We start from the raw sequence: 26312 nt of genomic DNA, 5'->3' as shown, positions 1-26312 counted from the left end.
TTGAAAATTAGCATGCAATTTTTTTTTTCGGTGTAAGGATATAAGTATATCAGGTAAAGTCAGAGGAAAACACAGCACATCAACAAAATTTTATAAGAAAAAAGAAGGGAGAAATCAGGAATGATTACATGAATGAAGATCAGAGTATTCCAGGTATGTAATGTATGATAAGCAAAATTTATGTATTTTTAGCTCCAAATTCCACAAGTATTTGGATCATTTTTTCATTTCGGCCGTTATATGCATATTGTACCGATCTCAGGATATTTCCATAAGGACCATCTGAGACATTGACCTCAGCACCATTCTCAAGAAAATGTTTCACCATAGTTTCATGGCCCCAGAATACAGCAGTTTGAAGAGCATTACCATGGTATCCACCCTGGGTATTGACATCAGCTCCGTCATCAAGGAATCTCTTAACAATCCTCTCGTTGCCTCGACGAATTGCACTTTGGAGAACATGTCCATATTCACTACTCTGAGCATTGAGATTTGCTCCATTGTCCAAAAGATATATGAAGATATTTTCATGGCCCTTGGATGCAGCAGCCTTGAGAGCACTACCATATTCACCACCCTCAGCATTGATGTCAGCCCCATTCAGAAGAAGATATTGGACAATGGTTTCATAGCCTTCATATGCAGCAGTTTGGAGAGCATTCCCCAAAAAAAATTCCACCTGAATGTTGACATCAGCACCATGTGCAACAAGCCACTTGACAATGATTTCATTCCCCTCATATGCAGCAGCTACAAGTGCACTCCCATATTGACCACCTTGAACATTGGCATCAGCTCCATTTTTCAGAAGATATTGAACAACATCTCTATGGTCATTCCATGAAGCAGCTTGAAGAGCATTTCCAAACAAACCACCTTGAGCATTGACATTAGCTCCACTTTCAAAGAGACATTTGACAATGTTTATATTGCCACAACAGGCAGCAGCTTGGAGAGCATTTCCAAATTCACCACCCTGAGCATTAACATCAGCTCCAATATGCAGTAAGAAATGGACACTATTTTCCCTTTCAAAATATGCTGCCGCAGATAAGGGTGTCCCAAGATCTCCTGTGGGTTGATTGAGAAAATTTTTGTCTAACAAGGTGATATCATTTACTGCTGGTAAAAGGCCAAGGCAGGCTGCCCACCAAAAGGGATTCATTCCTTTCTTGGTGGTATAAGGGAAGGTTTGAAGTTTATATTTGTCAGTCCAATGATGGTACTGAAAGCTCGAAGCTTTCAGGATCTCATGGGAAAGGTCACGTAGAACATTCCCCAGCTGATCTCCTTGCAGGCTTGATGCAGTATGGCCTGCCCAGTGCTGGATCGCATAGCTTTCAAATGGGAAATCTTGCTCTAGAACTTCTTCATCTTTCCACTGCAAAAGATAAACAATACACATTTGTGCCAGTGTATCATGTGCGAGGTGTGCATCCATGTCGAAGGAAGCCTTCATTTGAATAGCAACCTGTTTGAGAAGCAGGAATTCCTTTACAGATGCATGTGCAAGCTGAACCACACCATCGGAGTTGATTGCAACAAGAGTTGAGTCAACAATATTCTCTATCTTGAAGGCAATCTCATCACTTGATTCAACAACCTGTTGTTCCAAATCAATGGATAGAATGGCTGTGATCTGTTTTTGGTCCAAAGGCTCAAAAGCATATAAAAGCCATAGTAGAATGTGATATGCCTCAGTGGAATTTGGTCCATTTTTACACTTTTGTACAGCCTGTTCATATGTGCCCTGCAAATCCAAAGGAAGATTTTGCATTGCTCTTCTAGCTGCCTTGGATGTTTTACATTCTTTCAGTATGTTGAGCTGACAATCAATCCAGCGAAAGCTAGAGTAGTATTTTTCAGAGGGTCAATGTAAATTATTCTATAGCAGGGACTCACACTCCTTCAGCTTTAGTTTTCAATGTTTTCTTCACTTCCAATTGGAAGGGTTCGGATTTAAAATCCTGAAAATCCTCTGCAATCTTGGTGGCAAGGTACACATCAATATCTCCACTGGTATTTTCGATATCCAATGAGATCAAGATTCTAGAGCCCCAATGAATGTCCGGAAGGTGGCGGCTTGTAACTACAAGCCATAAATGGTGCATATCTGATACAAGATTAGTGCAAAACTTTTGAAGTGAGCTACTTTCATTGCATTCATCCAAGGCATCTAGTATAACACAAACTGGACCCTCTGATTGAAGGTCATTGATGATTGTCTTGATGGCATTTTCCATTGATTTATTGCTTGGTTTGGCATACATAAGTCCTGTTTTGCTTGATTGATGCAAGACTTTCAACGCTGGGTGAATGCGGCTATTGGATGAACCTAGCTGTTGCAAAATTGATGATAACAAGCCCTGGTAGCTTGACTTCACTCCAGTGGTGTCACGGGTGTCAAAATAGTGATAACAAACCAACTTCTGAGGGTCTGTTTGGAGACTTTCAATTAATGTTGAACTAAAGTGTGAAGTCCCAGTTAGTACAACTTCAAACAGTCTAACTTTTGAATTTGGATGGTTACAGTAGGATTGTTTTGCCTGATCCAGCTAGAATTATACCATATAGTTAATAGATTCCGGCTCCTTGAGGATTTGAAGTTTGTCACACCTTTTCCTTGTATCCAAAGCATACCACCTTGTTTCATCCAGTGAATGTACTGTGGATCATGAAATATCCAGTTGCCTGTCCCGGATGTTTTTCTGTCCAAAGCTGTACACATATTGATAGAGCTATCCGGCGCTCCCAGCCATTTATGTATCATCTTCTCGTCCTCATTGAAGATAGTATCTATGAGAAGATTTTGTGAAAATATAATCATACACAACTATCCTCATTTACTTACAATAGTTGATATCTCTTCCTGCTGCATTGAAACTACTGTTATGAAAAGCAAGCTGAGTTGCTTGTGCAAACATCCTTTGAGGAGGGAAATTCTGAGCAATGAGCAGAAAAAAATTACAGCAAAGCTTACTGTATTGGGGATTCATTGCTATTAACAGGGAATTGAGGTCAAAAAAATAGTTGTAGGGTTGTAGATATATTTATTCACCTGTTAGTGTTTGTTCGCTTACTCATGATAGAAAATGTGGTAGATAAAGAAACAATTTTACGCAAAACCCGGGCCCTCATATACCCAAATCAATGACAGCTGACTCAGTGACATGACCGGGACCGAGTTCGGATGATATTTAGATTGAGTCAGGATGGACGAGGGGTGTTGAAGCTAGAATAGAAGATTGATTACTGAAGCCGGAGTAAGACAGCTGGTCTAATAAGTGCTCTAGATATCAAGAGGCAATTGAAAATGAGCGAAAGCAAGGGCACTCAAGGGTGCCTTACATTCAATGTAAGAAACTAGACTCGAACCAGTCTGCTGCTGGGAATCGATATGCGGAATCACTTTCTCGGCAGAGATTGAGCGCCAGTTTCCAGAGTGTCGTATCAACATCCGAAGCTACTGGCTCGAGTCTAGCAAGAAACAAGTTGGTTGCCAGACCATCTCGTCCGTTCGTCGTCGAAGTAATAACGACAAGATTTAACCTGTTTCCTGTGCGCGTGTTTTGTCCTCTATGTACGCCATTTGCTGTTGTTCCCACCACTTCAAGCCAATCGATATTTTCGTCAACATCTACACCGGTGCCTTCCACAGTTATATTCAGAAAACAATATGTGTAGTATGTATTTAACACTGCAGAAATACATATATCCAACGAAAAGTAACCGCTGAGCTCATCCCTACAATTTCGATCGATCCCTATCCTGAGGAATAGGTAAATCAATAGAATATCCTTTCGGAGGGATAACTCCAGGAACAGTGTACACTAGTACACATAAAATTTCCGGCAACGCAATGAGGGGATACCATAGATGTTCATTATTAGCTTCGGCGATATTGTTTATAGTCACGACGGTGAATATCTCCCTGACGAGTAGGAGAAGCGAGATGATTCCGAAAAGGAGGGAAGCGTGTTTGGTGCCAAACGAGGTGAAGGTGGATTTTAAAGAGTCTTTTCCTGAACGTCACGATGGATATCGGTTATTTGAAGGCAGTGAATGAGCACGACATACCTTCATGTTCGGCTTTAATAAGAACGAGGGTTTGGAAAACTTGGAAGACAGTGAGGATGAGAAAGATAATGGCGCTGGCTTCTCGCAAAGACGTCCCAGTGCTGCTTGTTGGATTACTGCTTGCTAAGTTGATACCAGCAATACCCAGAGCCACGGGGACGATCAAGGCCGTACGAAAGAGACGACGGTTACGAGTGAGTCGTAGGAGGTTTCCGATGATAGGAGTAGGGATAGATGCTGTATCGTCGTTGTCGCACAAGTCGAGCCTGAGGTGAATCAGTGTCAGGTCGGATAGTTATGGTAGAGACGCACCTATCCATAACGAGACTATATGTAGCGTATAGTAGCCCAAAGAAACCGACAGAGAAAAGAACTTCTGTTGCGATGAAAACACCCTCGTTATCCCCCGCACTGGCAACGCCCGCGGAGATGGCACGCATGATGAATGCAGCAACTCGGACTGAAGAAAGCATGACGACAAGTCGTAAAAACCGAGTAACAAACTCACTGGTGCAAAACAAGGTCATAGTGAAAAGGACCTTCCTCCTTTCCTGGATTATCTTGGCCACGAAATAAAGCGCAAGAGCGGAGTACAGGGCAGCGAATACTGCTGCTGCGGCGACCGAATTCCAACCAAAGGCTTTGGCATAATTATACGCCATGGTTTAGCGTGTAAAGTGGGGTTAGACATTCTCTGAATAATGGGCGGTCTTATATGTGGTATACACCAGATGAGACAATGTAGGACAGGATTTAAGACCGTGGGCAAGTATGGAAAAATCTCGCCGCCGGCGGACCACCATCAGACTCCTGACTAGGCCTGATCGATCTGTCGCTGTTGCTGCTAAGTAAGTAGCTCTTAAGAATGTTATGTCGAATTTGCGGCTTTCACAGGCAAAATCACATTCACGTCGGGTGGTACTGGTACAATGAGACGTAGCTTGCACGACGCAGTGTTCCATGCTCAGCAAGAGGTGCGAGTATCATCCTTTTTGGTTCTGTACGCGGTAACTTATTGTTACTATAGGTTACTATATCCAACAAGGGCGCTGGTGCATCTATATCGACCGAAAGAAGATGGCATCATAATCACTAAAAAGCCATTGAACAAGCCTCTCCGCTATATCTGCACATTGTGCTAGTCACCAAGACGTCCCGAACAAGGCACTAAAAAGGTTAAAGTATTGCAAGCGAGCAATGCATGTGAGTGTTTTCCGCCTGATTTATTTCGCACTGACTTTATTAGGATTTCTTCCTTCATAGGTTCAACAAGAGACCAGTACTCGTGTTTGGATAAAGGGCATTGATTTTGAAACATCCCTATTCTGTTTTCCCCACATCTCCGTTCTCAATATCCATGTACCCTTCGAAACTATCAAATGGACATGTTACTTGGTCTCCTCATACATCCTTCTTGCTCAATTCTTTGTCATCCCTCAATTGTATGTTTGATTTCTCCACTACTACATCCCAAAGGCCTATGTAGATGAATCTCAAGCTGCTGAAGTCAGAACCCCCACTGAAGAGCTTGTCATCGTTCAAACCGCAAAAATGCAAGTCAATGGACAGCATCATACCAAGGTGTTGCCCCCAGTGTAACATCACAAAGAGCAATATGCTGTTTATTGGTTACTTTGTTATGTGATGGGGTGGACTGGTATTACATGCAACAAGTTCATAGTCCTGAACATGATTGTTCAGCGACTGGGGTGAGTGCAGGTGCAGCTGTAGGTGATGCACAGCTCAATGATGAGACATGGATCATTCCTGCTGTTGTCCTGCTATCAAATGTGCAATATGTATGCAAATTGAGCATAAGGCAGCTGATAAGCAGATTAGGCAATCTAGTGAACTTTGATGAATTCTCCATTCCTTTTGAGACTTTACATGTTCCAGATAGCTGGCTCATATGCTAAAAATGGTGCAGCAAATTCGAGAAATTCTGGAAAGAGTTTGAGTACGATATGGTCTCTGAAGAAGTCATAAGTTAACAACAAACCATGTTGCCCTCATCATTTGTTGCAATCTTTTATCATGAATGAGTTGTAAGAAATGTAGTAGTACCTCAGTGAGTACTAACCACTGAACACACTGCAGAAAGTACTGCTACTAAAAGCGTGGTTCCTTCAATATCATAAGCTCCCAAAGTCAAGTCGAAATTTCAGTGACACTCACAGAAAATAAAGAGTTTCTAATAGGAAAACAAATCATTATACCACGGAACTCGACTCAAGCAGGAGCACAGATCATCATGGATAATGACTTGAGTAACACTGGATTGTCCAAGTCTTGACATCTCTACAGAATGTCGCAAAGTCTTTCTAGCTGTAAGCACAAATATGAAGCAATCATGTCCTAAAGCCATAAAGGGCATGCTAATTTGGACTACAGAACTTCCGAACCAAATGAGTAGTGCATTGTGAATAAGTATGTCAAAACAGACATCTACGGTCATAGTAAATTAGGTAATTATTTTATCAAGTAGCAGGAAACAATTTCACTCACTTCTCGTGTAGATCACTAGCCTCTCCAAAGACACACATTCCAAATTTTTGAATCCTTAAGTATTGCGGGACTTCGAACCTGCTAAAATTGTTTTAAGTAAATAAAAATGTACCACAATTGATTTTGCAAAGTTGGGTTATCAATCAGAATGAAGCATTTAAAATTGTCGGCTGCTAGCTGATAGTGAAGGCCAAGAAAGAGTTTAGAAATGTAGGAATTTGTGTTAATGATGGTGTTTGGGAAGGAATTGGAAGGGTTTTGAAAATGGGATTTGGGAAGCAATTTGAAGTGGGTTATGGGGCTCACCAACACTGTTAAATCATCTCCTAATGAAGAATCACCAATCTACATACACGTAATAGGGACAATGTCACTAGCTGTACCATTGTGCACAAAGAATTATCTATTCATCATCGGTCACAGTAGTATTCATTGATGTATGGACAATAACAGCCTGGTACCATTAGAGGCTCTATTCTTACAACAGGAAAAGACTCAGCAATCAACTAGCATAGTTGTAAAGTGTAACAGTATGCCTGTTGTGTCAAGGTGTATGGCTCCAAAAATTGCTTTGAGAACTTACCGCAGGGGAAATTTTTGAAGGCTGCTCATCATGTATTTATGTTTTTCATCCACAGCTAGTGTTATGATGGGGTCTTTGATCCTACCTTTAATATCGGACTTGTAACTTCAATGCTTTATGCGTGGGTAAGCGGGATCTTCCTGATCTCAGTGCCATCATGGACCTGTGCCGGGTTCAAGTCTATTCATCCAAGACAGTCAACCAAATACATAAAATGTTCTTAACCATCAGGTCAAGGAGAGATAAGTCCCTTCTTCTTCTTTTTTCCTACTCCGGAAGTATTACTGGGTGGAGGTTGAGGATATTTGAGAGTGGAAGGTTGAAATGACTGGTTACTAGTCGAGGGAACATCTGTGGTGCTCTGTTCGGAGCGATCTACCATGTATTCTGATTGATCTCCAGAAACATATTGAAGTTCGAATGGTTGCAGTAGTTGCCCAGCAGTGCCTATGTTGTTACATTCCAGATGATGTTCTCCACTTCCTTGATTTTCCACCTCAATTTGAGTTGTACATGTCTGAGAACTTGAGAGAACATCTATTCCAAGCCCTATGCGCACAACCATCAATGTTGATGCTATTCCCTGTAAGATGAAGGATCATAAAACACAAATACAGAGCAATTTTGGAATAAGTCTTTACTGACCACAATCTGGATTAATGCACATGGACTTATAACAGATGTTCCTCTCCTTGAAAATTCCAAAGAGACCCATACAGTCAGAAATATTGGTGTGATAATGGCAGACTCAAGACTTTGAAGTGCAGGAATGGTGTAGATTTGAAAAATGTGAGAACACTGATCATTCAATCACTATGATGTTTCAAGCACATACATGATAATGATGGGTTTTGAAGGAGTTTGACTAGATTGACCAGCAAAGATGGTCTTCATATTACGGTTCAGCCAGTACATCCTTCCGGCTATCATAAGTTCAGCATCATTAGCAGATAAATAACCAACCTCAGTTGGGCTTACCTATCATCCCTGACAGGTATAGATTTTGAGCAAGTGTGACAAGGATATAAGGCATATAAGATATATCCTCCAGTCCAATAACTGCTGTCACTATCCAGAGAACTTGCGAAATACCAAGTTATTCAGTTCTTATAGAATTCACATGAGAATATGCACTAAGAACTCACCAACACAGGCAGGTATCAAAAAGGCAGGGACAACAATAACATATTTTTTGGAGTTCCAAAGGCGGTAACAACGTTGTAACTGGGACAACCAAATCCAGCATTCAGAATGTTCATTATGAAAAAAGCTTGTAGTCACACACACCAACATGATGTCGGATAATGACCTATGGGAATTAGTGGTCTGTAAATACATGCCATTCTAGAATCATTGAGTAGAAATATTTACTCACCCAACAAAGAGGAACAGAGCTTCAGCAGAAGACACAAATGCCAGTGCCCCATCTCCTGAAAGTTCAATGTACACTGAACCTCTAAACATGAGGAATGGTAGTGGCAGGCGGGTGCACACGGAAATGAGATTCAGCGTGACGGACGCAGTAGCAGCTATAAAAAAAAGAACGGTGGCAGTGATATAAAGCTTCCCAGGTGTAAACCTCTGTCGGAAGATGTACACGCTGAGGCCAAAAAGTACAACAAAAATTCCTACATATACAACCATGATTATCTTCAACAGATTTGCAGTGAATGTGAAATCAATCTAACCGTATAATAGTAATTCAAGCTGATTGAGTGCGGTTCAAGATTATTTGACCAAAAGGAAGAACCCAAGGAGATAATGAGTAAGGATACTAAGAGATGGGGCAAATGCTAATGGCCCGTGCACATACAGCCAATGGAATAATTATAGCATTCAAGACTTATTTATTGTAAGATTGAAAGTGATTCAAAAACCATGCATGTCGCATTTTCTGGGCAGAGTGCACTAGAGGGGTCTCGACGATGCATGTGCTAGTGGGATGGAATACGGGATTCGGAGGGAAGCTACCCGACTTATACATAGTTACCCTACCATAAAATCGGAGCTAGCCTTTTCCAAAGACTCTATTTACTCCACACAAACCTGTTGACTTGCGTCATCAATACCAGTTAGTCGCTGTTCATGTTCAGGCGATTACTTACTCTACACCTGTTTCCACAGACCACATGGTCCGTCGAGTACGGCGAGAGTTTGAAATGTCATGCAAATCCGCAAATCGGACATCCAAATTGTTTGCATTGACTGCACCGGCAAAGACGGACAAATTGGCCCTAAGATGAGGGAAGGTCAATGAGCACCGGGAAAAAAAAGTGTCAATGTGTGAACCAATGTGGTGTGACGTATCCGCGCCAGATTCACGTAAGGTTTCTCATTACAGCTGATTCCGAAAGTCTCCTCACATTGTTTTGCATTGGAAGATTCCATGAACATCGGGCTTAGGGCCATCATAATCATTACTGTTCCGAATAGTGCTACATACTTGAAAACAACCCTTGTTACCAATCTTTCATGATGACCCCGATCTTTTGATTCATAATGTACCACACTTCAGTTCCGAGTCCATTCACAAGCTACCCAATGATTCATGAAGAACCAGGACTTGAGATATTTTTGTGAAGGACGGTATATATACTTCAACCAGACGTCCTCATTGCCATCCTCATCTCTTCAAAATTTGTCACCTGCGCTCCAGCATGCTCCATCGAGACCTGATTTGCACCGAAAACACAACATGCATTATTTTCGAATCACCTGTAGTATTCCAACAGGCTTTGAATGCCACAATAATCCTTCCAATCATTGTACGGAGATATAGATTCTTTGTTGGAGCTGAATTTTGATGTAGTTCTCCTGGATTTATGCTTTGTGTTGAACCAGTTTGGACTCCTATTATATGGTAAGGTCACTGCTCCTGCTGCTTGTAAACTTCAAGAGGATATGACTCACGGATGGTCATCATATCCTGAATGCAGGCATTTTTTCAGTGCTCTTTGGTCTCAGCATATACATCTTCCGAAAAAAATACACACCGGGAAATGCATATATTATTGCAACAATCATGTTCTTTACACTAGCCACAGCATCTATTATCCTTGATCTTGTTTACATATGCACAGTATACTTGCTCCCGTTTTCTATGTCTCAAAGCTCTGGATACATTGGCACCTCAAATGAATCAGTTGCTTTCAAGTCTGCTATGGAACTGCTCTTTGTTGTTGCTGGGTGAAGTACTCTATTTGACTGAATGTATTTTCATATTCTTATAAAGTACCCTAGTTTATTGGCTGATACTATGAAGGTGAGATTTATAAGGTCCTCAATTCATATAAACCATATTTTTGACTGTCGACTTTCTTGTATTCCAGATCCATCGCTGCTATAGACTTTGGAGCTCGAGAAAGCTCATAATTATTGTCTCTCTCCTTCTCGTGCCTGCGTGTATTAGCAAGTGTTCTGATTCACTCTGGATGAGGAAATTGGGCTAATTTTAATACATGTTATCTTCAATCCTCAAGTTCTGTGGATAGTCACAACTGCTTTAAAATCTGGTCAGACAGCTTATGTGACTTACATCTATGTAACACTTGCACAGAATGTCTATTTGTCGGGGATGATAGGTAAGTGAATAACCAATATTTTCATTTCCCCATTGATCCTTCCTTACCAGCTGGACGAATATGGTGGTGGAATCAATGCAACAAGAACATGTTTGTTTGCCAAGTGAAGCTCATGTATGTGAACAATCAACCTAACTGTCCTTCATTAATGTTATTTCTGGCCTTCTGGGATATTGAAAAAAAGTCTGGAGTCTGCTACTCTTACCCCCATTTTCCTTCTTCTGTGGATGACTCTCAACTTCTCTGGTCATGACACTATTCTGAGCCCCTGTGCATTGACACAGATTGTGGTAAGTGAACTACTCTTGCAAATTTTACTAGATTTCTATGATATATTTTGCTGGACTACTGGCATTGACAGGGTATTGCATCAACATTGATTGCTGTTCGGATTGGGTTGGGCATAGATGATTCTTGCCATGTGCCTTTACCTGATCCAACACCCATTCGAGATGCTGAAAATCAGGCCTCTGAATTACTTCCCTCTGAGCAGCTGCTGATCCAGCCCTTCAAGCTCCGATATGAGCTTTTTACAAGTGGCCAAGGTTCTGTAAAAAGGGAACAAAATGATACATGTTCTGGGAGCACAATGGTTTCGCACCCTGCTTTAATAATGCCATGGCAGATTACCCCCCCTCCCCCCCTCTTCCTTGCAGATAGACGAGGATGAAAATCCCCATTGTGCAGACATTAAATTGCTTAGAGATGTTAGACTGGATAAATATAATAGACTTAATTATCAAGTCAGATCAGGCTTTACAACTAGCTCCGCATTCTGCCCTTGAGGAGTATTCAGATTGGTAGTTTCATTCCCCACCGAGCTTGAATGCTCCTCAACGTAAAGTTTTTTGGCTTTATCATTTAAAGAAATCATTAGTCACTCAATTCCAGAGAAGTAGTCTTTGAATTTGAAGCTACTTACAGCTTGCAAAACAGATGTGTCAGTAATATCCGGTGGAAATGTATCTTCTGTGTGTCTTGCTGGGGATGCACTCTGTATGTACGACCCCGCCGCAAATACATAAACAGCGTTATGACAATATACTGTACAGTTCAACTTACTTATCACATGATGGACAGAATTGGACACCTCAGTTGTTTGACCATCAACTAAGGTGAGCCTGATGGTATATTCTATGCATGGAAATATATATTGCCCCTGAGTAGATTCTTTACACTAACAGGTATATACAGTAATGGCACAGCTGTTTCACCATCAACTGAGATTCTTTACACTAACAGATTATGAGACTCAAGCTCTGATCAGAGACAAAAGCATATCAGTAGTGAAAGAACCCAGAGTAGCATTCGGAAATAGCCTGAGCATACCAAGACTCCCGAACAAAAAACAGCTCATCAGAGAAGATAACTAGGGACCATTCAAATGAGAAATCACATTTGCAGTACAGTCAAGAGGATTGAATGGATACCAAGGCCAAGTAACTACCCTGGGCCAATATACCCACCGACCCATCTTCCTACACCTCTTTTCAGCCCTACACCCTGCTTAGAGGAATGGGAGACTGTCATGCCCTGACCGGCCTACCCTACCCCTACCCAACCCCCAAGAACCCCCCTTGTCATTCTAGCTCATCACGAGACTGCCTCATTCATCGCGGGACCTCCCGGGCACCTCCTCCATAAGCTCCCCCGCCTTGGCCCAGTCCCAACAATGCACCCAGGATTCCCATGATACATTCATACTCATACTGAACTCCTTCCATAGAACCCGTCCGCCGCCACAACCCCCATTAGTCCCTAAATCTCAATCACTTACCTCACACATACCGGATTCCCCAATGCTCCCTTGTTAACTTCTCCATACCTATTTAAACAGTCCCATATAGTCCCAAGCCCCAGCTTGGTATATTTTGAACACACACCCTTTTGCATAGGTCCAGTCGCTGTCCCTTTGTACCTGCTAACTATACGGATTTCTCTTACTCTCAGTTTCTCTATCTCTGTCTCTCTACTCTTGTCTTTGTCTCTACAATCATCTATATGATCCAATATACGCTTTTACTTCACGTCTAAGCAATCCGAGTGAGTCCCCGAGCTCCCTCGAACAATACTAAAGCTCCCCAATGCCTACTGCCTTGGAAAGCTAACCTTCCCCAAACCTCCTCGAGCTCCCCAACTGCTCCACAAGCTCTGGGACCTCGATCTAGGTAACATCGAAGCTACCCCTTACGTCGAACTATGTACTGCTTCTCTGTTACAACGTCCATCACTTGGGGACGTCCACCGCTAATCCCCACTTCCCATGACCTCCCTCCCGGGCGTATACTTTATCAGGAGCTTACACGTTCGAGACCCACATCAACTACGGCCTACACGATCTTATGTTGACCTCCTAACAAGTACAACTCCTACTACGCAACACTCTTATGCCTACTGGTTCCCGTTACTTCTACCTTCCCTCCTTACACCTTAAGGACCTCCCTGGACCTTCTAGGAACCCCTTCAAGGGTCATATCTCTCAATCCCAGCCACTACTAGGTCATTCCTGTCCTCGGTCGTGGTTCCCGTAGCTCCCTTCAAGCTCCAGCCTGCTCTTAGCATGCTACAACGTAAGCTCATTATACCAAAACCTACCCTAAGACCAATTCCGACCCAGGTCTTACAGAGACATGCAACAAACTTGCCACTGGAGCTATACTTTCGAACATTACCAACCTGGTTAGACTAGGAATAGACAAAACAAAGAGGGTGTCAGAGATCTGGCAGGCACTCATGAAGTGATTTGAACAAGGCAAAAAGCAAAGGATTCATCTGGCTGACATGAACCTGTGCCAAGAAAAGTATGAGCCAGCAGACTCAACAATGGATGACAATGAGAAACAGATGAGGAACTTACCCAAAAGGTGTATGACCTTGAGGTCTATATATTATGGTTGTTGGAATGTCAGGGTGGATTAGTGGGGTTTGGCGTAGCAGATATGGTGGTTGGGGCGAGGGGTGTTAGGATTGAGGTGGCAATCTGAACTGATTCATTTGGGAATAAGGTGAATGGTGCCACCACCATGGCTGAGATCTGCTGACAGCGAGTGTAAGACTTGGGTCAGAATTGGTCTTGAGGATGGATTTTGGGATGAGTGGTTTATGTTGCAGTGTGCTAAGAGCAAGCTGGAGCTGGAAGGGAGCTATGGGAACTGTGACTGAGGACTGGAATGACCTAGTAGTAGTACAAAATGCGAGATGTGACCCTTGAGGAGGTTCCTAGGAGGTCCAGGAAGGTCCCTAGGACAATAACTGGGGGGGGTTGATGAACCCGGGAGCTTAGAGATGTGGGAAGGTTGTGTAAGGTGAGTTGTAGTAGCTAGGAATGTTAACATAGGACTGTTACAGCTAGTAGATGACATGAGCTACAAACATGAGAGCTCCCAATGGAAGTGTGAGCCCAGGAAGGAGGTTCCGGGACAAGATAGGTAGTGGTTTGTGTTCCCAAGCGGTGGAGGTGGTAATGGAGAAGTGATACACAGGTGGGTGTGGCAGGGAGCTTTGATGTTACTTAGAATCAAGGTCCCTGTTAAGATCATGTACACCGTGAAGCTGTGCCAGAGGCCACAAGGTGTCTAAGGGCAGAAGGTGTCTAAGGGCAGAAGGTGTCTAAGGGCAGAAGGTTGAGTGGGACAGTAGTGAAGTTATTAACAACACCACTGTTACGCTGCTAGTCCCCAGAGATCGTGAGTAGAGAAGGAGAGAACCAGAAGCAGCTAAGTCGGAGCGGCGATATTACCAACAACGGGGAGCGAACCAAAGAACTTATAAATCCTGAGGTCAGAGTAAGGAGAACTTCAAGTTGACAAGCCTGAAGATTTAAAGGACAAGAGGCGAAGGTCTAGTGATCTAAGTTGATAATTAAACTGAGGACTACAGTATTGTACAGGCAGTATTTATACATACAGATTGGCACATCGGAGCGGAGCACCAGTCTAACTACTAGGAGCTATACGTGTAGTACCTGCAGGGTAGAAATAAGACAATAAGAGAAAGGATAAAACAATAAGGAAGAGCCTAGGTAGAAAAATGTGTAGCGAGAAAGAACAATAAGGATGAGATTACAATCAACAGTAGATCTCGGAATACCAAGCAGCAGAGCGGGGCACCGAGGCATGGACTTGTGGAGCAAGTAGGGAGGTTGGCTCACTGAAACAATAGGCATTTGAGGAGCTTTAGAATTGGTTGAGGGAGGTTGAGGACTCACTTGGGTTGCTTAGACGTGAAGTAAAAGCATATATTGAAAATCCGTATAGGTAGCAGGTACAAAGGGACAGGGACTGGACCTATGTAAAGGGTGTGTGTTCAAAATATACCAAGCTGGGGCTTGGGACGCTATGGGGCTGCTTAAATAGGTACAGGGAAGTTAACAACGGAACAGTGCATAAACTGAGAAATCGAGATTGGGTTACTAATGGAGATAGAGTGTTGTATGTAGTTGGGGAGGTCCCTAGTCTCTAATGTGGTGGTGACGCCGGCGTCCTGGGAGCTGCTGTGAGTATCAAAGAATGGAGGTAGGTATGAGGAGGTAGTGTAAGGGTTCGGGAAGGAAGATGGAGGTTGAGAGAGGTTGCTGGGGAGCTTGGAGGAAGTGGATCAGGTCATGACAGCGAGGCTGCTGGCGTTGGCCACGGTCTTGTCCAAGTCCCATAAACTTGTCCTGGCAGACAGATTCCAAATGTCCTCAATGTCCACAGAATCGGCAGGTGGTTTCCTTGTGTGGGTAGTTCTGCTTAACATGACCTTGAGCTCCACAGCCAAAACATTGTCTGCGCACGCAGGCAAGGAAAGCCTCTCTGATGTTTCTAGTGCTGGTGTGAGTAGCATCAATGTCCATGGCATGAGGGCCAGCAGCAGTGGTGTGAGAAGTGTGTGCGGGGGCATGAGGAAGATGTTCACTAATATGGCTTGTTTGATTGCCTGCTTCAGAGTCAGAGCAGTTCCTTGGGCGATGTTTACAATGATGAAATTTTGTTGGATCTCTGGAAGCAGGGCAGTGAAGAAGTGTTCCTGTAAATCAATATCTGTTAAGATCATGTACAATGGAAAGCCATGCCAAGGGCGGAGGGTCAAATGGGACAGTGGTGAAGTTATTAACAACACCGCCATTACGCTGCTAGTCCCTGGAGATTGAGAGTGATGAGAAGACAACTAGTAGCAGCCAAGTTGGAATGGTGGTAGCGCCAACAACAAGGAGTGAACCAAAGAAGATATAAGTTCTGAGGTTAAGGTAGAGAGTACTCAAGCAAGAATCCTTAGGACTTCAGAGGAAGAAGGAATGATGATCTGAGGTGATCTAAGTAGATAATTAAACTGAGGAACTACCATATAGTACAGGAGTATTTATACCTATGGATTGGCACATCAGCGCGGATGTCATGCCTCGCCCCGAATCACATAGCCCACAAGCTCCTTAACATAGTTCCCAACCTCCCCAGTCTTCTTGGGACCACAATGTCCCGCACTCTTAAAATCACCTCCCATGAACCCATAACCTCCTGTGAAACCCCCATGAACCACCAGTCCCGAGACTCGTGTATGCCATCGGACAATCCCCTATCAATTAGCCTCATGGGCTCCGCACTTCACGCCATCCCCATTAGATGCTTGTTTATTACAATGTTTCTTTACCTATTCATCCCAACTATATATAAGTATCCTTGGTAACATCAATGCCCCCAGCTTGGTATATTTTGAACCACACCCTTTTGCATAGGTCCAAGTCCCTGTCCCTTTGTACCTGCTAACCATATGGATTTCTCTTTACTCTCTGTTTCTCTATCTCAGTTTCTCTCTACTCTTGTCTGTTGTCTCTACGATCCAATATACGCTTTTACTTCACGTCTAAGCAATCTGAGTGAGTCTCCGAGCTCCCTCGAACAATACTAAAGCTCCCCAATGCCTAAACGCCTTGGTGAGCTAACCTCCCTCAAACCTCCTCAAGCTCCCCAACTGCTCCTCAAGCTCTAAGACCTCGATCTAGGTAACGTCGAACTAGGTACCGCTTCTCCATTACAACCTCCAACACTCGAGGACATCCACCTCTAAGCCCCAGTTCCTGGGACCTCCCCTCCTGGGCGTATATCTTCTCAGGAGCTTACACACTCGAGACCCACTTCAACTACGACCTATTTGATCTTACATTGACGTTCTAGCAAGTACAACTCCTACTACGCAACGCTACTAGGTTCCGTACTTCTACCTTCTCTCCCTGGACCTCCTAGGAACCCCCTCAAGGGTCATCATCTCGTCGTTCCAGGCACTACTAGGTCATTCCCGTCCTCGGTCGCGGTTCTCGTAGCTCCCTTCGAGCTCCAGCCTGCTCCTAGCACGCTACAACATAAAACTTCATATACCAAACCTACCCTAAGACCCATTTTGACCCAGGTCTTACATTATACCAAGCTCTCCCGTCACCGAACGGACTCGTCGCGACGTCAACGGAACGACCTTCTAGTTCCAAGACCGAATCAAAGAAACAAAAGAGCGCCTTATCTCGTGGAAACATGACACAAGCTCAAAAATCGAACCAGGCTGCTAGCTCCACTGTCATCACGGTGGCAGCTGGTCAACACCTGATGTCCATCCCAGAACAGTCGTTCGGGGATGAAACCGCCAGCAACATCCGGACCCCAGAGGGACGTCAACCGGAGGTTCAGGGGCCCCCTCCAGTGGAACCTGGGATGGGACCACCACAACGGAGGTTTACCTCCATGGGTTACGCCCAACCTGCCAGTAGTCCCATGGGAGGTTTCGCATACTCCCCTACCTGGGGAACGAGAGGACCTCCCCCTGGACCGATACCGCAGCTAGACATGGAGTCAGCTTCGAACGCGGGTGGAAGAGTCAGCGGTCAAGTAGCCGCTATCGAAAGGATACAAGGGGGGAGTACTGACCCTCTCTCAGTACGACAACAAGAGAAACTTCCAGAGAGGAGGGTATCCCCTGCCGTATCCGAACAATCTCGGGCGTCATCCCGGAGGTTACCAACGCCTCCAGTACAGTCCCTTAACCTTCCTCTCCCGAGACGAGGAAGCTCGCTCTCCAGTCTCCTGAAGAGCCCAGCTATGAATACGCCCAACTGGGAGCGTACACACGCAATACACCATAGCAGGACCAACTTCCCCGTACAACCCTTGTCCGAAATGACATTGCGTCTGGAAGACGTCATTCGAATTCAGGAGTGTATCCCGGAGGATGTAGCTATGGTCCTAAGGGAGGTATTGGAGTCAATGGGGATTGAAATATAGGGAGACGGTCTAGAATTCTCAGACCTACGAGTACAGTTCCTAACAGTGGGAACTCAACTGGAGATAGACCTCCCAGAGAAGGCCCAGCAGTGGCTGATGACCCCCACGAACCGATCAGATTTTCTCTGGCTGTACAACGTCCTGTTGGACCCAGAGAGGATGTTGGAACTGTTAGAGGCAGAGGCACGTTACGGGCGATCGTTCCGAAACTCGAGGGGAATACTTCCCCTCCTCCCTCATACCCATGGAAGGGAGAAGGAATTCTGTGGCGAAGCAGGGCTACGTATATTGTACTGAGCCTCTAACTACAGATCAGGAGCCGTACGGTTTGAACCTCCCCCTTCAAGGGTTAACATACCGAACTACCAGGCGATCCAAATACTTCGGAACGCAAACCTAGCGGAAGCAGGAGCTAAAATCGATGAGGAAAGTAACGAGGATGCTAACGCAATTGCTGCAAAAAATCGTAGGCGCAGGAGATACACCACGGCTCACCTCCTGGCCCCAGTGGAGTCAATGCCTGATCAGGATAGTCCCGTCCGGGTCCGTAACGGACAGACGGTATACACGTACACGCCCATGAGGCATATGCACCAGCTTCTGGTGAGGAGTGAAGAGTCTGAAGCAATGTTGTGTTCGCAGGAGACCTGACACCGGACGCTACTAGCGGAATCAGACACTCTGATGCTGTCGGAGGAACTTTCTGGATCGAATCTAGAAAGAGCTTTGGAATTCCGTCGCAGACTGGTCGCGGATAATCGGGGAACCTCGTATATGGTTCAATGCGAACCCGAGAGCGTAGGGGAGTTCCCTCCGGAGCAATTTGACCAGAAAAGGCAGCTCCATGGATCTGATGGTCGTTTCCTGGCACAGAAACATTCATCGCCCAGGAGTATCGAGGTTCCTGAATTCTTTAACCCCGGTAACACGGCCACGAGGAGCCCCCAGTTACGCTCTGGGACCTCCCCCACGGTACATGCCTTGGCTCAAAATTCGACTCCTCCCCCCAGAGTTAACCTGCAAACGAAACCGGTAACGCCAGTCTCGACACAGCGGTACCAGTTTGGGGAGGTAAGGATGGATGGTGCGCAACATTCATCACGGATCTACGGACAAGATCTGACAGCTCGGCTGGTTCCCAACCCTGTACACGTTCCTCCAAGACTGAGCAATCCATCAGTCATACCCTATCAAGGGTCGGTATCGATGCAATCCCACGCGGTGGGAGCGGAGAGTCAAAGGGATCCGAACCAACGAAGGACGTTGGTAGTTCACGAGGAGGCGGTACCCCCGCAGGGAGCCCCTTTAGGGACTCCCTTTGTAACTGGAGCTCAGACGAACCGACCTGGCATGGTTGTCGACTCGGCACATTCTCAGGAATCGGTAGCAATGATCCAACAACAGGCTCGGGTCATTGAGACGCTCCAGGAACAACTCCGTGAGGTAAAGAAAGGATTCACAGCGGGGGAAGTACCGACTGGAGGACCTTTTTCCAAAACAGGAAACACGGCGGGATTATTCGGGCGAGCACCTAGGGTAAGGAGAGAATACACGAGGGGAGGTCCTTCTCCTGTAGTTCCCCAGCCAAGGAGCTGGCAAGCTACGGAACCAATATCCTTTAACCGAAACACTCCTACAGGAGCTAAGGATGGAAACCCCCAGGTAGAACAAGCAGGACAGATCCCGGATACTCCGAGTGTGGACCGATGACGTATTCACGAGTGGGGAGCCCGAGTGCAAAGAGCTGAACTAGGGGAGTATGGGAGACCAGAAGGAGGAGCGTACGCGTTGGAAAACGAGGGAGGAGGCAAGGGCGGTTTTAACCCCCCTCCTAGAGTACCTCCCCCACATTTTTCTAGTCAATCAAGAGATCGAGAACGACCTCTGAGTCAAGGGGGACAGGGTCAAAGAGAACAGGGAGGAAGGAGCGGGGGAGGGGCACCACCTCCGCCTCCTCCTCCTCCACCACCTTCCGGGGGACCGGGTGATAGTAATTCGGAGGGTTCCAACAAGGTGGAACAGAACCAATCGAGTAGGAATGGTGGAAGGAGAGAGGAGGACAGAGGAGAGCTCCCCACTGGAGCTCCTGACGTACCTCCAACACGCTATGACCCGGACCAACCCTGGTACTACGATCCAAGACAAGGTTGGCACCGTAAGGCAGCTCCTAGACCTCCCAACGAGGGACGAAGTACGTGGGAAAGCAACGAAGAAAAAAATCGGATTACCATTGAGTCGAAGCTCGACGTCGGTAAGATCGAAAGCTTCGCAGGTGACGACCGGTCTGCATGGAAGACTTGGGTCCTCAGTTTGGAAAGGATGTTTGGAGTACGTCCTACCATCTATGCTCGTGATAAGGACAAGTGCGCTTCGGCAGCCAGCCACCTCACTGGTGCAGCACTCTCCCACTTCGACACGTTGAATCGGCAACGACTGAGGGGGGAGTACACCTGTCTCGAAGACTGGACAGAGTTCAAACGAGAATTCGGTTCCAAATTCGGACCCATTGACGAGGCGGACGAGGCAAGGAGGAGATTGGCTTGGATGAAGCAGATGCCGGTGTCATGCGCTGGCTCCAAGCCACAACGCAGTACTCCTCCCTTCGTATCCCCAGTAACACCCCGAACCTCCCTCTTGCCTCATGGAAACCTCCCCTCCCTCCCTAGACGCCATCTCGAAACCTCCTCAAACCGTATCCGAGAACCCGATACCTACACAACCGCCACCGCTTGACAGACCCGGGAACTCGTCCACGCACCCATCAGCCTATTCTCATATATCTTAGATCATCCCCTTTAGATGTCCACTTCACACAATGTTCCCCTGATCCTTTCCTCCTGTCTATATAAGTACTCGTACATCCTAAGGATCCCCAGCTTGGTATATTTTGAACACACACCCTTTTGCATAGGTCCAGTCCCTGTCCCTTTGTACCTGCTAACCATACGGATTTCTCTTTACTCTCTGTTTCTCTACCTCTGTTTCTCTCTACTTCTGTCTATTGTCTCTCTGATCGTCTGTACGATCGAATATACGCTTTTACTTCAAGTCTAAGCCTTCCGAGTGAGTCCCCGAGCTCCCTCGAACATTACTAAAGCTCCCCAACGCCTACCCGCTTGGTGAGCTACTCTTCCCCAAACCTCCCAGAGCTCCCTAGCTACTTCGTAAGCTTCGGGACCTCGATCTAGGTAACGTCGAAGCTACCCCTCACGTCGAACTACGTATTGCTTTTCCGTTACCACCTCCCACACTCGAGGACGACCATCCTCCAACCTAGTCCCCAGGGACCTACCCTCCCTGGCATATCCCTTCTCGGGAGCTTACACCCTCGAGACCCCGTTGCATAAACTACCTACTCAACTCTATATTGACGTTCTAGCGAGTACAACTCCTACTACGCAATACTGTATGGTCCCGCACTCGTCCCGAACCTCCCTACGCATTAGGGACCTCCCTGGACCTCCTAGGAACCCCTCAAGGGTCACCATCTCGTCGTTCCAACCACTACTAGGTCATTCCCGTCCTCGGTCGCGGTTCTCGTAGCTCCCTTCGAGCTCCAGCCTGCTCCTAGCACGCTACAACATAAACCTCCACATACCAAAACCTACCCTAAGACCTATTTTGACCCAGGTCTTACATTATACCAAGCTCTCCCGTCACCGAACGGACTCGTCGCGACGAAATGTCGGCGACGTCAACGGAACGACCTTCTAGTTCCAAAACCGAATCAAAGAAACAAAAGAGCGCCTTATCTCGTGGAAACACGACACAAGCTCAAAAATCGAACCAGGCTGCTAGCTCCACTGTCATCACAGTGGCAGCTGGTCAACGCCTGATGTCCATCCCAGAACAGTCGTTCGGGGATGAAACCGCCAGTAACATCCGGACCCCAGAGGGACGTCAACCGGAGGTTCAGGGGCCCCCTCCAGTGGAACCTGGGATGGGACCACCACAACGGAGGTTTACCTCCATGGGTTACGCCCAACCTGCCAGTAGTCCCATGGGAGGTTTCGCATACTCCCCTACCTGGGGAACGAGAGGACCTCCCCCTGGACCGATACCGCAGCTAGACATGGAGTCAGCTTCGAACGCGGGTGGAAGAGTCAGCGGTCAAGTAGCCGCTATCGAAAGGATACAAGGGGGGAGTACTGACCCTCTCACAGTACGACAACAGGAGAAACTTCCAGAGAGGAGGGTATCCCCTGCCGTATCCGAACAATCTCGGACGTCATCCCGGAGGTTACCAACACCTCCAGTACAGTCCCTTAACCTTCCTCCCCCGAGACGAGGAAGTTCACTCTCCAGTCTCCTGAAGAGCCCAGCTATGAATACGCCCAACTGGGAGCGTACACACGCAATACACCATAGCAGGACCAACTTCCCAGTACAACCCTTGTCCGAAATGACATTGCGTCTGGAAGACGTCATTCGAATTCAGGAGTGTATCCCGGAGGATGTAGCTATGGTCCTAAGGGAGGTATTGGAGTCAATGGGGATCGAAATATTGGGAGACGGTCTCGAATTCTCAGACCTACGAGTACAGTTCCTAACAGTGGGAACTCAACTGGAGATAGACCTCCCAGAGAAGGCCCAGCAGTGGCTGATGACCCCCGCGAACCGATCAGATTTTCTCTGGCTGTACAACGTCCTATTGGACCCAGAGAGGATGTTGGAACTGTTAGAGGCAGAGGCACGTTACGGGCGATCGTTCCGAAACTCGAGGGGAATACTTCCCCTCCTCCCTCATACCCATGGAAGGGAGAAGGAATTCTGTGGCGAAGCAGGGCTACGTATATTGTACCGAGCCTCTAACTACAGATCAGGAGCCGTACGGTTTGAACCTCCCCCTTCGAGGGTTAACATACCGAACTACCAGGCGATCCAAATACTTCGGAACGCAAACCTAGCGGAAGCAGCAGCTAAAATCGATGAGGAAAGTAACGAGGATGCTAACGCAATCGCTGCAAAAAATCGTAGACGCAGGAGATACACCACGGCTCACCTCCTGGCCCCAGTGGAGTCAATGCCTGATCAGGATAGTCCCGTCCGGGTCCGTAACGGGCAGACGGTATACACGTACACGCCCATGAGGCATATGCACCAGCTTCTGGTCAGGAGTGAGGAGTCTGAAGCGATGTTGTGTTCGCAGGAGACCCGACACCGGACGCTACTAGCGGAATCAGACACTCTGATGCTGTCGGAGGAACTTTCTGGATCGAATCTAGAAAGAGCTTTGGAATTCCGTCGCAGACTGGTCGCGGATAATCGGGGAACCTCGTATATGGTTCAATGCGAACCCGAGAGCGTAGGGGAGTTCCCTCCGGAGCAATTTGACCAGAAAAGGCAGCTCCATGGATCTGATGGTCGTTTCCTGGCACAGAAACATTCATCGCCCAGGAGTACCGAGGTTCCTGAATTCTTTAACCCCAGTAACACGGCCACGAGGAGCCCCCAGTTACGCTCTGGGACCTCCCCCACGGTACATGCCTTGGCTCAAAATTCGACTCCTCCCCCCAGAGTTAACCTGCAAACGAAACCGGTAACGCCAGTCTCGACACAGCGGTACCAGTTTGGGGAGGTAAGGATGGATGGTGCGCAACATTCATCACGGATCTACGGACAAGATCTGACAGCTCGGCTGGTTCCCAACCCTGTACACGTTCCTCCAAGACTGAGCAATCCATCAGTCATACCCTATCAAGGGTCGGTATCGATGCAATCCCACGCGGTGGGAGCGGAGAGTCAAAGGGATCCGAACCAACGAAGGACGTTGGTAGTTCACGAGGAGGCGGTACCCCCGCAGGGAGCCCCTTTAGGGACTCCCTTTGTAACTGGAGCTCAGATGAACCGACCTGGCATGGCTGTCGACTCGGCACATTCTCAGGAATCGGTAGCAATGATCCAACAACAGGCTCGGGTCATTGAGACGCTCCAGGAACAACTCCGTGAGGTAAAGAAAGGATTCACAGCGGGGGAAGTACCGACTGGAGGACCCCTTTCCAAAACAGGAAACACGGCGGGATTATCCGGGCGAGCACCTAGGGTAATGAGAGAATATACGAGGGGGGGTCCTTCTCCTGTAGTTCCCCAGCCAAGGAGCTGGCAAGCTACGGAACCAATATCCTTTAACCGAAACACTCCTACAGGAGCTAAGGACGGAAACCCCCAGGTAGAACAAGCAGGACAGATCCCGGATACTCCGAGTGTGGACCGACGACGTATTCACGAGTGGGGAGCCCGAGTGCAAAGAGCTGAACTAGGGGAGTATGGGAGACCAGAAGGAGGAGCGTACGCGTTGGAAAACGAGGGAGGAGGCAAAGGCGGTTTTAACCCCCCTCCTAGAGTACCTCCCCCACATTTTTCTAGTCAATCGAGAGATCGAGAACGACCTCCGAGTCAAGGGGGACAGGGTCAAAGAGAACAGGGAGGAAGGAGCAGGGGAGGGGCACCACCTCCGCCTCCTCCTCCTCCACCACCCTCAGGGGGACCGGGTGATAGTAATTCGGAAGGTTCCGACGAGGGGGAACAGAACCAATCGAGTAGGAATGGTGGAAGGAGAGAGGAGGACAGAGGAGAGCTCCCTACTGGAGCTCCTGACGTACCTCCAACACGCTATGACCCGGACCAACCCTGGTACTACGATCCAAGACAAGGTTGGCACCGTAAGGCAGCTCCTAGACCTCCCAACGAGGGACGAAGTACGTGGGAGAGCAACGAAGAAAAAAATCGGATTACCATTGAGTCGAAGCTCGACGTCAGTAAGATCGAAAGCTTCGCAGGTGACGACCGGTCTGCATGGAAGACGTGGGTCCTCAGTTTGGAAAGGATGTTTGGAGTACGGCCTACCATCTATGCTCGGGAAAAGGACAAGTGCGCTTCCGCAGCTAGTCATCTCACTGGTGCAGCACTCTCCCACTTCGACACGTTGAATCGGCAACGACTGAGGGGGGAGTACACTTGTCTCGAAGACTGGACAGAATTCAAACGAGAGTTCGGTTCCAAATTCGGACCCATTGACGAGGCGGACGAGGCAAGGAGGAGGTTAGCCTGGATGAAGCAGATGCCGGAGGAAAGCTTCGCCAACTTCTTCATTCGCTTCAACGAATACGCTCCTTTGACCGGGTTTAACGACGAGGCTCTGGTAACATACCTCAAGAAAGGGGTAGCTCCCTGGTTGCCTCTACAGGTTGTTACTGGAAGGGAGGAACCCCGATCCTACGACGAGTGGACCCGAGTGTTCACGAAGTTGGACGGAGCTGTACGTGCGCAGGCGGAGAGTTTGAGGAACCTCCACGGTGAAAAAGTGCTGCAAGGATGGTTGAGTCGCTTCCCCGGGTTGGAATTAGCACCTGAAGCTCCTTACAAGTCCCCCTTGCGGAGGGAAAGAGAGCCAGCTGATGTATGGACCTCCAATCCGAAACCAGCTGCGACAGGAAGGTTCCAAAGCAGGCCCAACTGGAAAGAGGGACGACAGAGGGCGTCCGCAGCTTGGGGGGAAGGAGAAAGTCACGATAGCGAAAACCGAGAGGAGGACGAAGACTGCTGTCACTGTAGGGATGGAGGAGAATGGACTGAAGCGGTCCTCCGAGCAGGAGTCACCGACACCGGGAGGAAATGGACTCCTGAGGAAAGAGCGGAGAAGTGGAGGAGACGAAGGCAAGAGCTCTGCATGCGTTGTGGACGAAAGGAACACTGGGCAAAGGACTGCCCTAACCCAGAATCGTTAGAACGTCCAGCGGAGGATCAAGGGAGCTCAGAAAGAGCTTCCAAGGCCGATTCAACTCGAGGAAGAGGAACGGCCAACCAAGGGGGAGGTCGTAAGGACGATTCAACTCGTCCTTTAGAACGGATTTGCGCCGGGATCGTGGTGGAAGAACGGGAAGGAATGGACGATCTATGGAACGTCCACATCTTAGACTCACCAAAAGGAGGTGAGCAAGAACTGTTGGACGAAGTGGGAAATGGGCAGGGGGCTTCGAGGTAGATCAGGGCGAACTGCGAAGCCCCGCAACACCTTCGCCTACCACAATAAGAGCTGCACTCGCGGGGAGTCAGCCAGCTCGTCTCACATCCCGATCCTACAATTCCTTCATCATCCTTACACGCTTCCCGTTTTCCGACCTCGATGAAAACAAAGAATACGCCACACTAGTGGATAGTGGAGCAACTAGATGCTTCATAGACAAAACCGTCACTATGCGACATCCCGAAAATTTGGTTGACCTAACAAACAGTATTCCTTTGGAGCTGTTCAACGGGAAACCTACCTCCGCAGGATTGATAACTCAGACCTACACTGATCAGATCAGTTTT

The 26312-nt window shown here is 47.0% G+C and overlaps 4 protein-coding genes across 4 annotated transcripts; 1 reads left to right on the top strand and 3 right to left on the bottom strand.

Moving 5' to 3' along the window:
• Positions 1 to 178: 178 nt before the first annotated feature.
• On the bottom strand, positions 179 to 3171 carry C8R40DRAFT_1245339 (ankyrin repeat-containing domain protein; the record flags this gene model as incomplete). The annotated part of the gene is made up of 8 exons (XM_046233620.1): positions 3062 to 3171; positions 2984 to 3001; positions 2855 to 2928; positions 2620 to 2799; positions 2534 to 2558; positions 2272 to 2469; positions 1475 to 1850; positions 179 to 1252 (listed from the first exon to the last, which is right to left on the bottom strand). Exons 1-8 carry the CDS (start codon positions 3139 to 3141, stop codon positions 179 to 181), a joined length of 2025 nt encoding a protein of 674 aa, XP_046091283.1. The 5' UTR covers positions 3142 to 3171.
• A 412-nt stretch (positions 3172 to 3583) lies between these two features.
• Positions 3584 to 4875, bottom strand: C8R40DRAFT_471600 (uncharacterized protein). The gene is made up of 4 exons (XM_046235170.1): positions 4589 to 4875; positions 4393 to 4540; positions 4081 to 4346; positions 3584 to 4025 (listed from the first exon to the last, which is right to left on the bottom strand). The coding sequence occupies exons 1-4, from the start codon at positions 4740 to 4742 to the stop codon at positions 3748 to 3750; spliced, it is 846 nt and encodes a 281-aa protein (XP_046091282.1). The 5' UTR covers positions 4743 to 4875; the 3' UTR covers positions 3584 to 3747.
• Positions 4876 to 7400: 2525 nt separating this feature from the next.
• On the bottom strand, positions 7401 to 8977 carry C8R40DRAFT_1234459 (uncharacterized protein; the record flags this gene model as incomplete). Its single annotated transcript, XM_046233363.1, has 8 exons — positions 8857 to 8977; positions 8544 to 8796; positions 8456 to 8477; positions 8314 to 8392; positions 8147 to 8248; positions 8004 to 8091; positions 7814 to 7922; positions 7401 to 7751 (listed from the first exon to the last, which is right to left on the bottom strand). The coding sequence occupies exons 2-8, from the start codon at positions 8630 to 8632 to the stop codon at positions 7401 to 7403; spliced, it is 840 nt and encodes a 279-aa protein (XP_046091281.1). The 5' UTR covers positions 8633 to 8796; positions 8857 to 8977.
• An 811-nt stretch (positions 8978 to 9788) lies between these two features.
• Positions 9789 to 11461, top strand: C8R40DRAFT_1084967 (uncharacterized protein). The gene is made up of 9 exons (XM_046227317.1): positions 9789 to 9933; positions 10010 to 10028; positions 10105 to 10354; positions 10409 to 10430; positions 10498 to 10576; positions 10648 to 10749; positions 10800 to 10863; positions 10934 to 11039; positions 11111 to 11461. The coding sequence occupies exons 1-9, from the start codon at positions 9826 to 9828 to the stop codon at positions 11417 to 11419; spliced, it is 1059 nt and encodes a 352-aa protein (XP_046091280.1). The 5' UTR covers positions 9789 to 9825; the 3' UTR covers positions 11420 to 11461.
• The last annotated feature ends 14851 nt before the right edge of the window (positions 11462 to 26312 follow it).

This window comes from Lentinula edodes (assembly GCF_021015755.1).
Source record: "Lentinula edodes strain Le(Bin) 0899 ss11 chromosome Unknown C8R40scaffold_3, whole genome shotgun sequence".
In the NCBI taxonomy this organism is placed as follows: domain Eukaryota; kingdom Fungi; phylum Basidiomycota; class Agaricomycetes; order Agaricales; family Omphalotaceae; genus Lentinula; species Lentinula edodes.
Note: the sequence above shows the minus strand (reverse complement) of the source record. Positions and strands in the feature narration are given on the sequence as shown.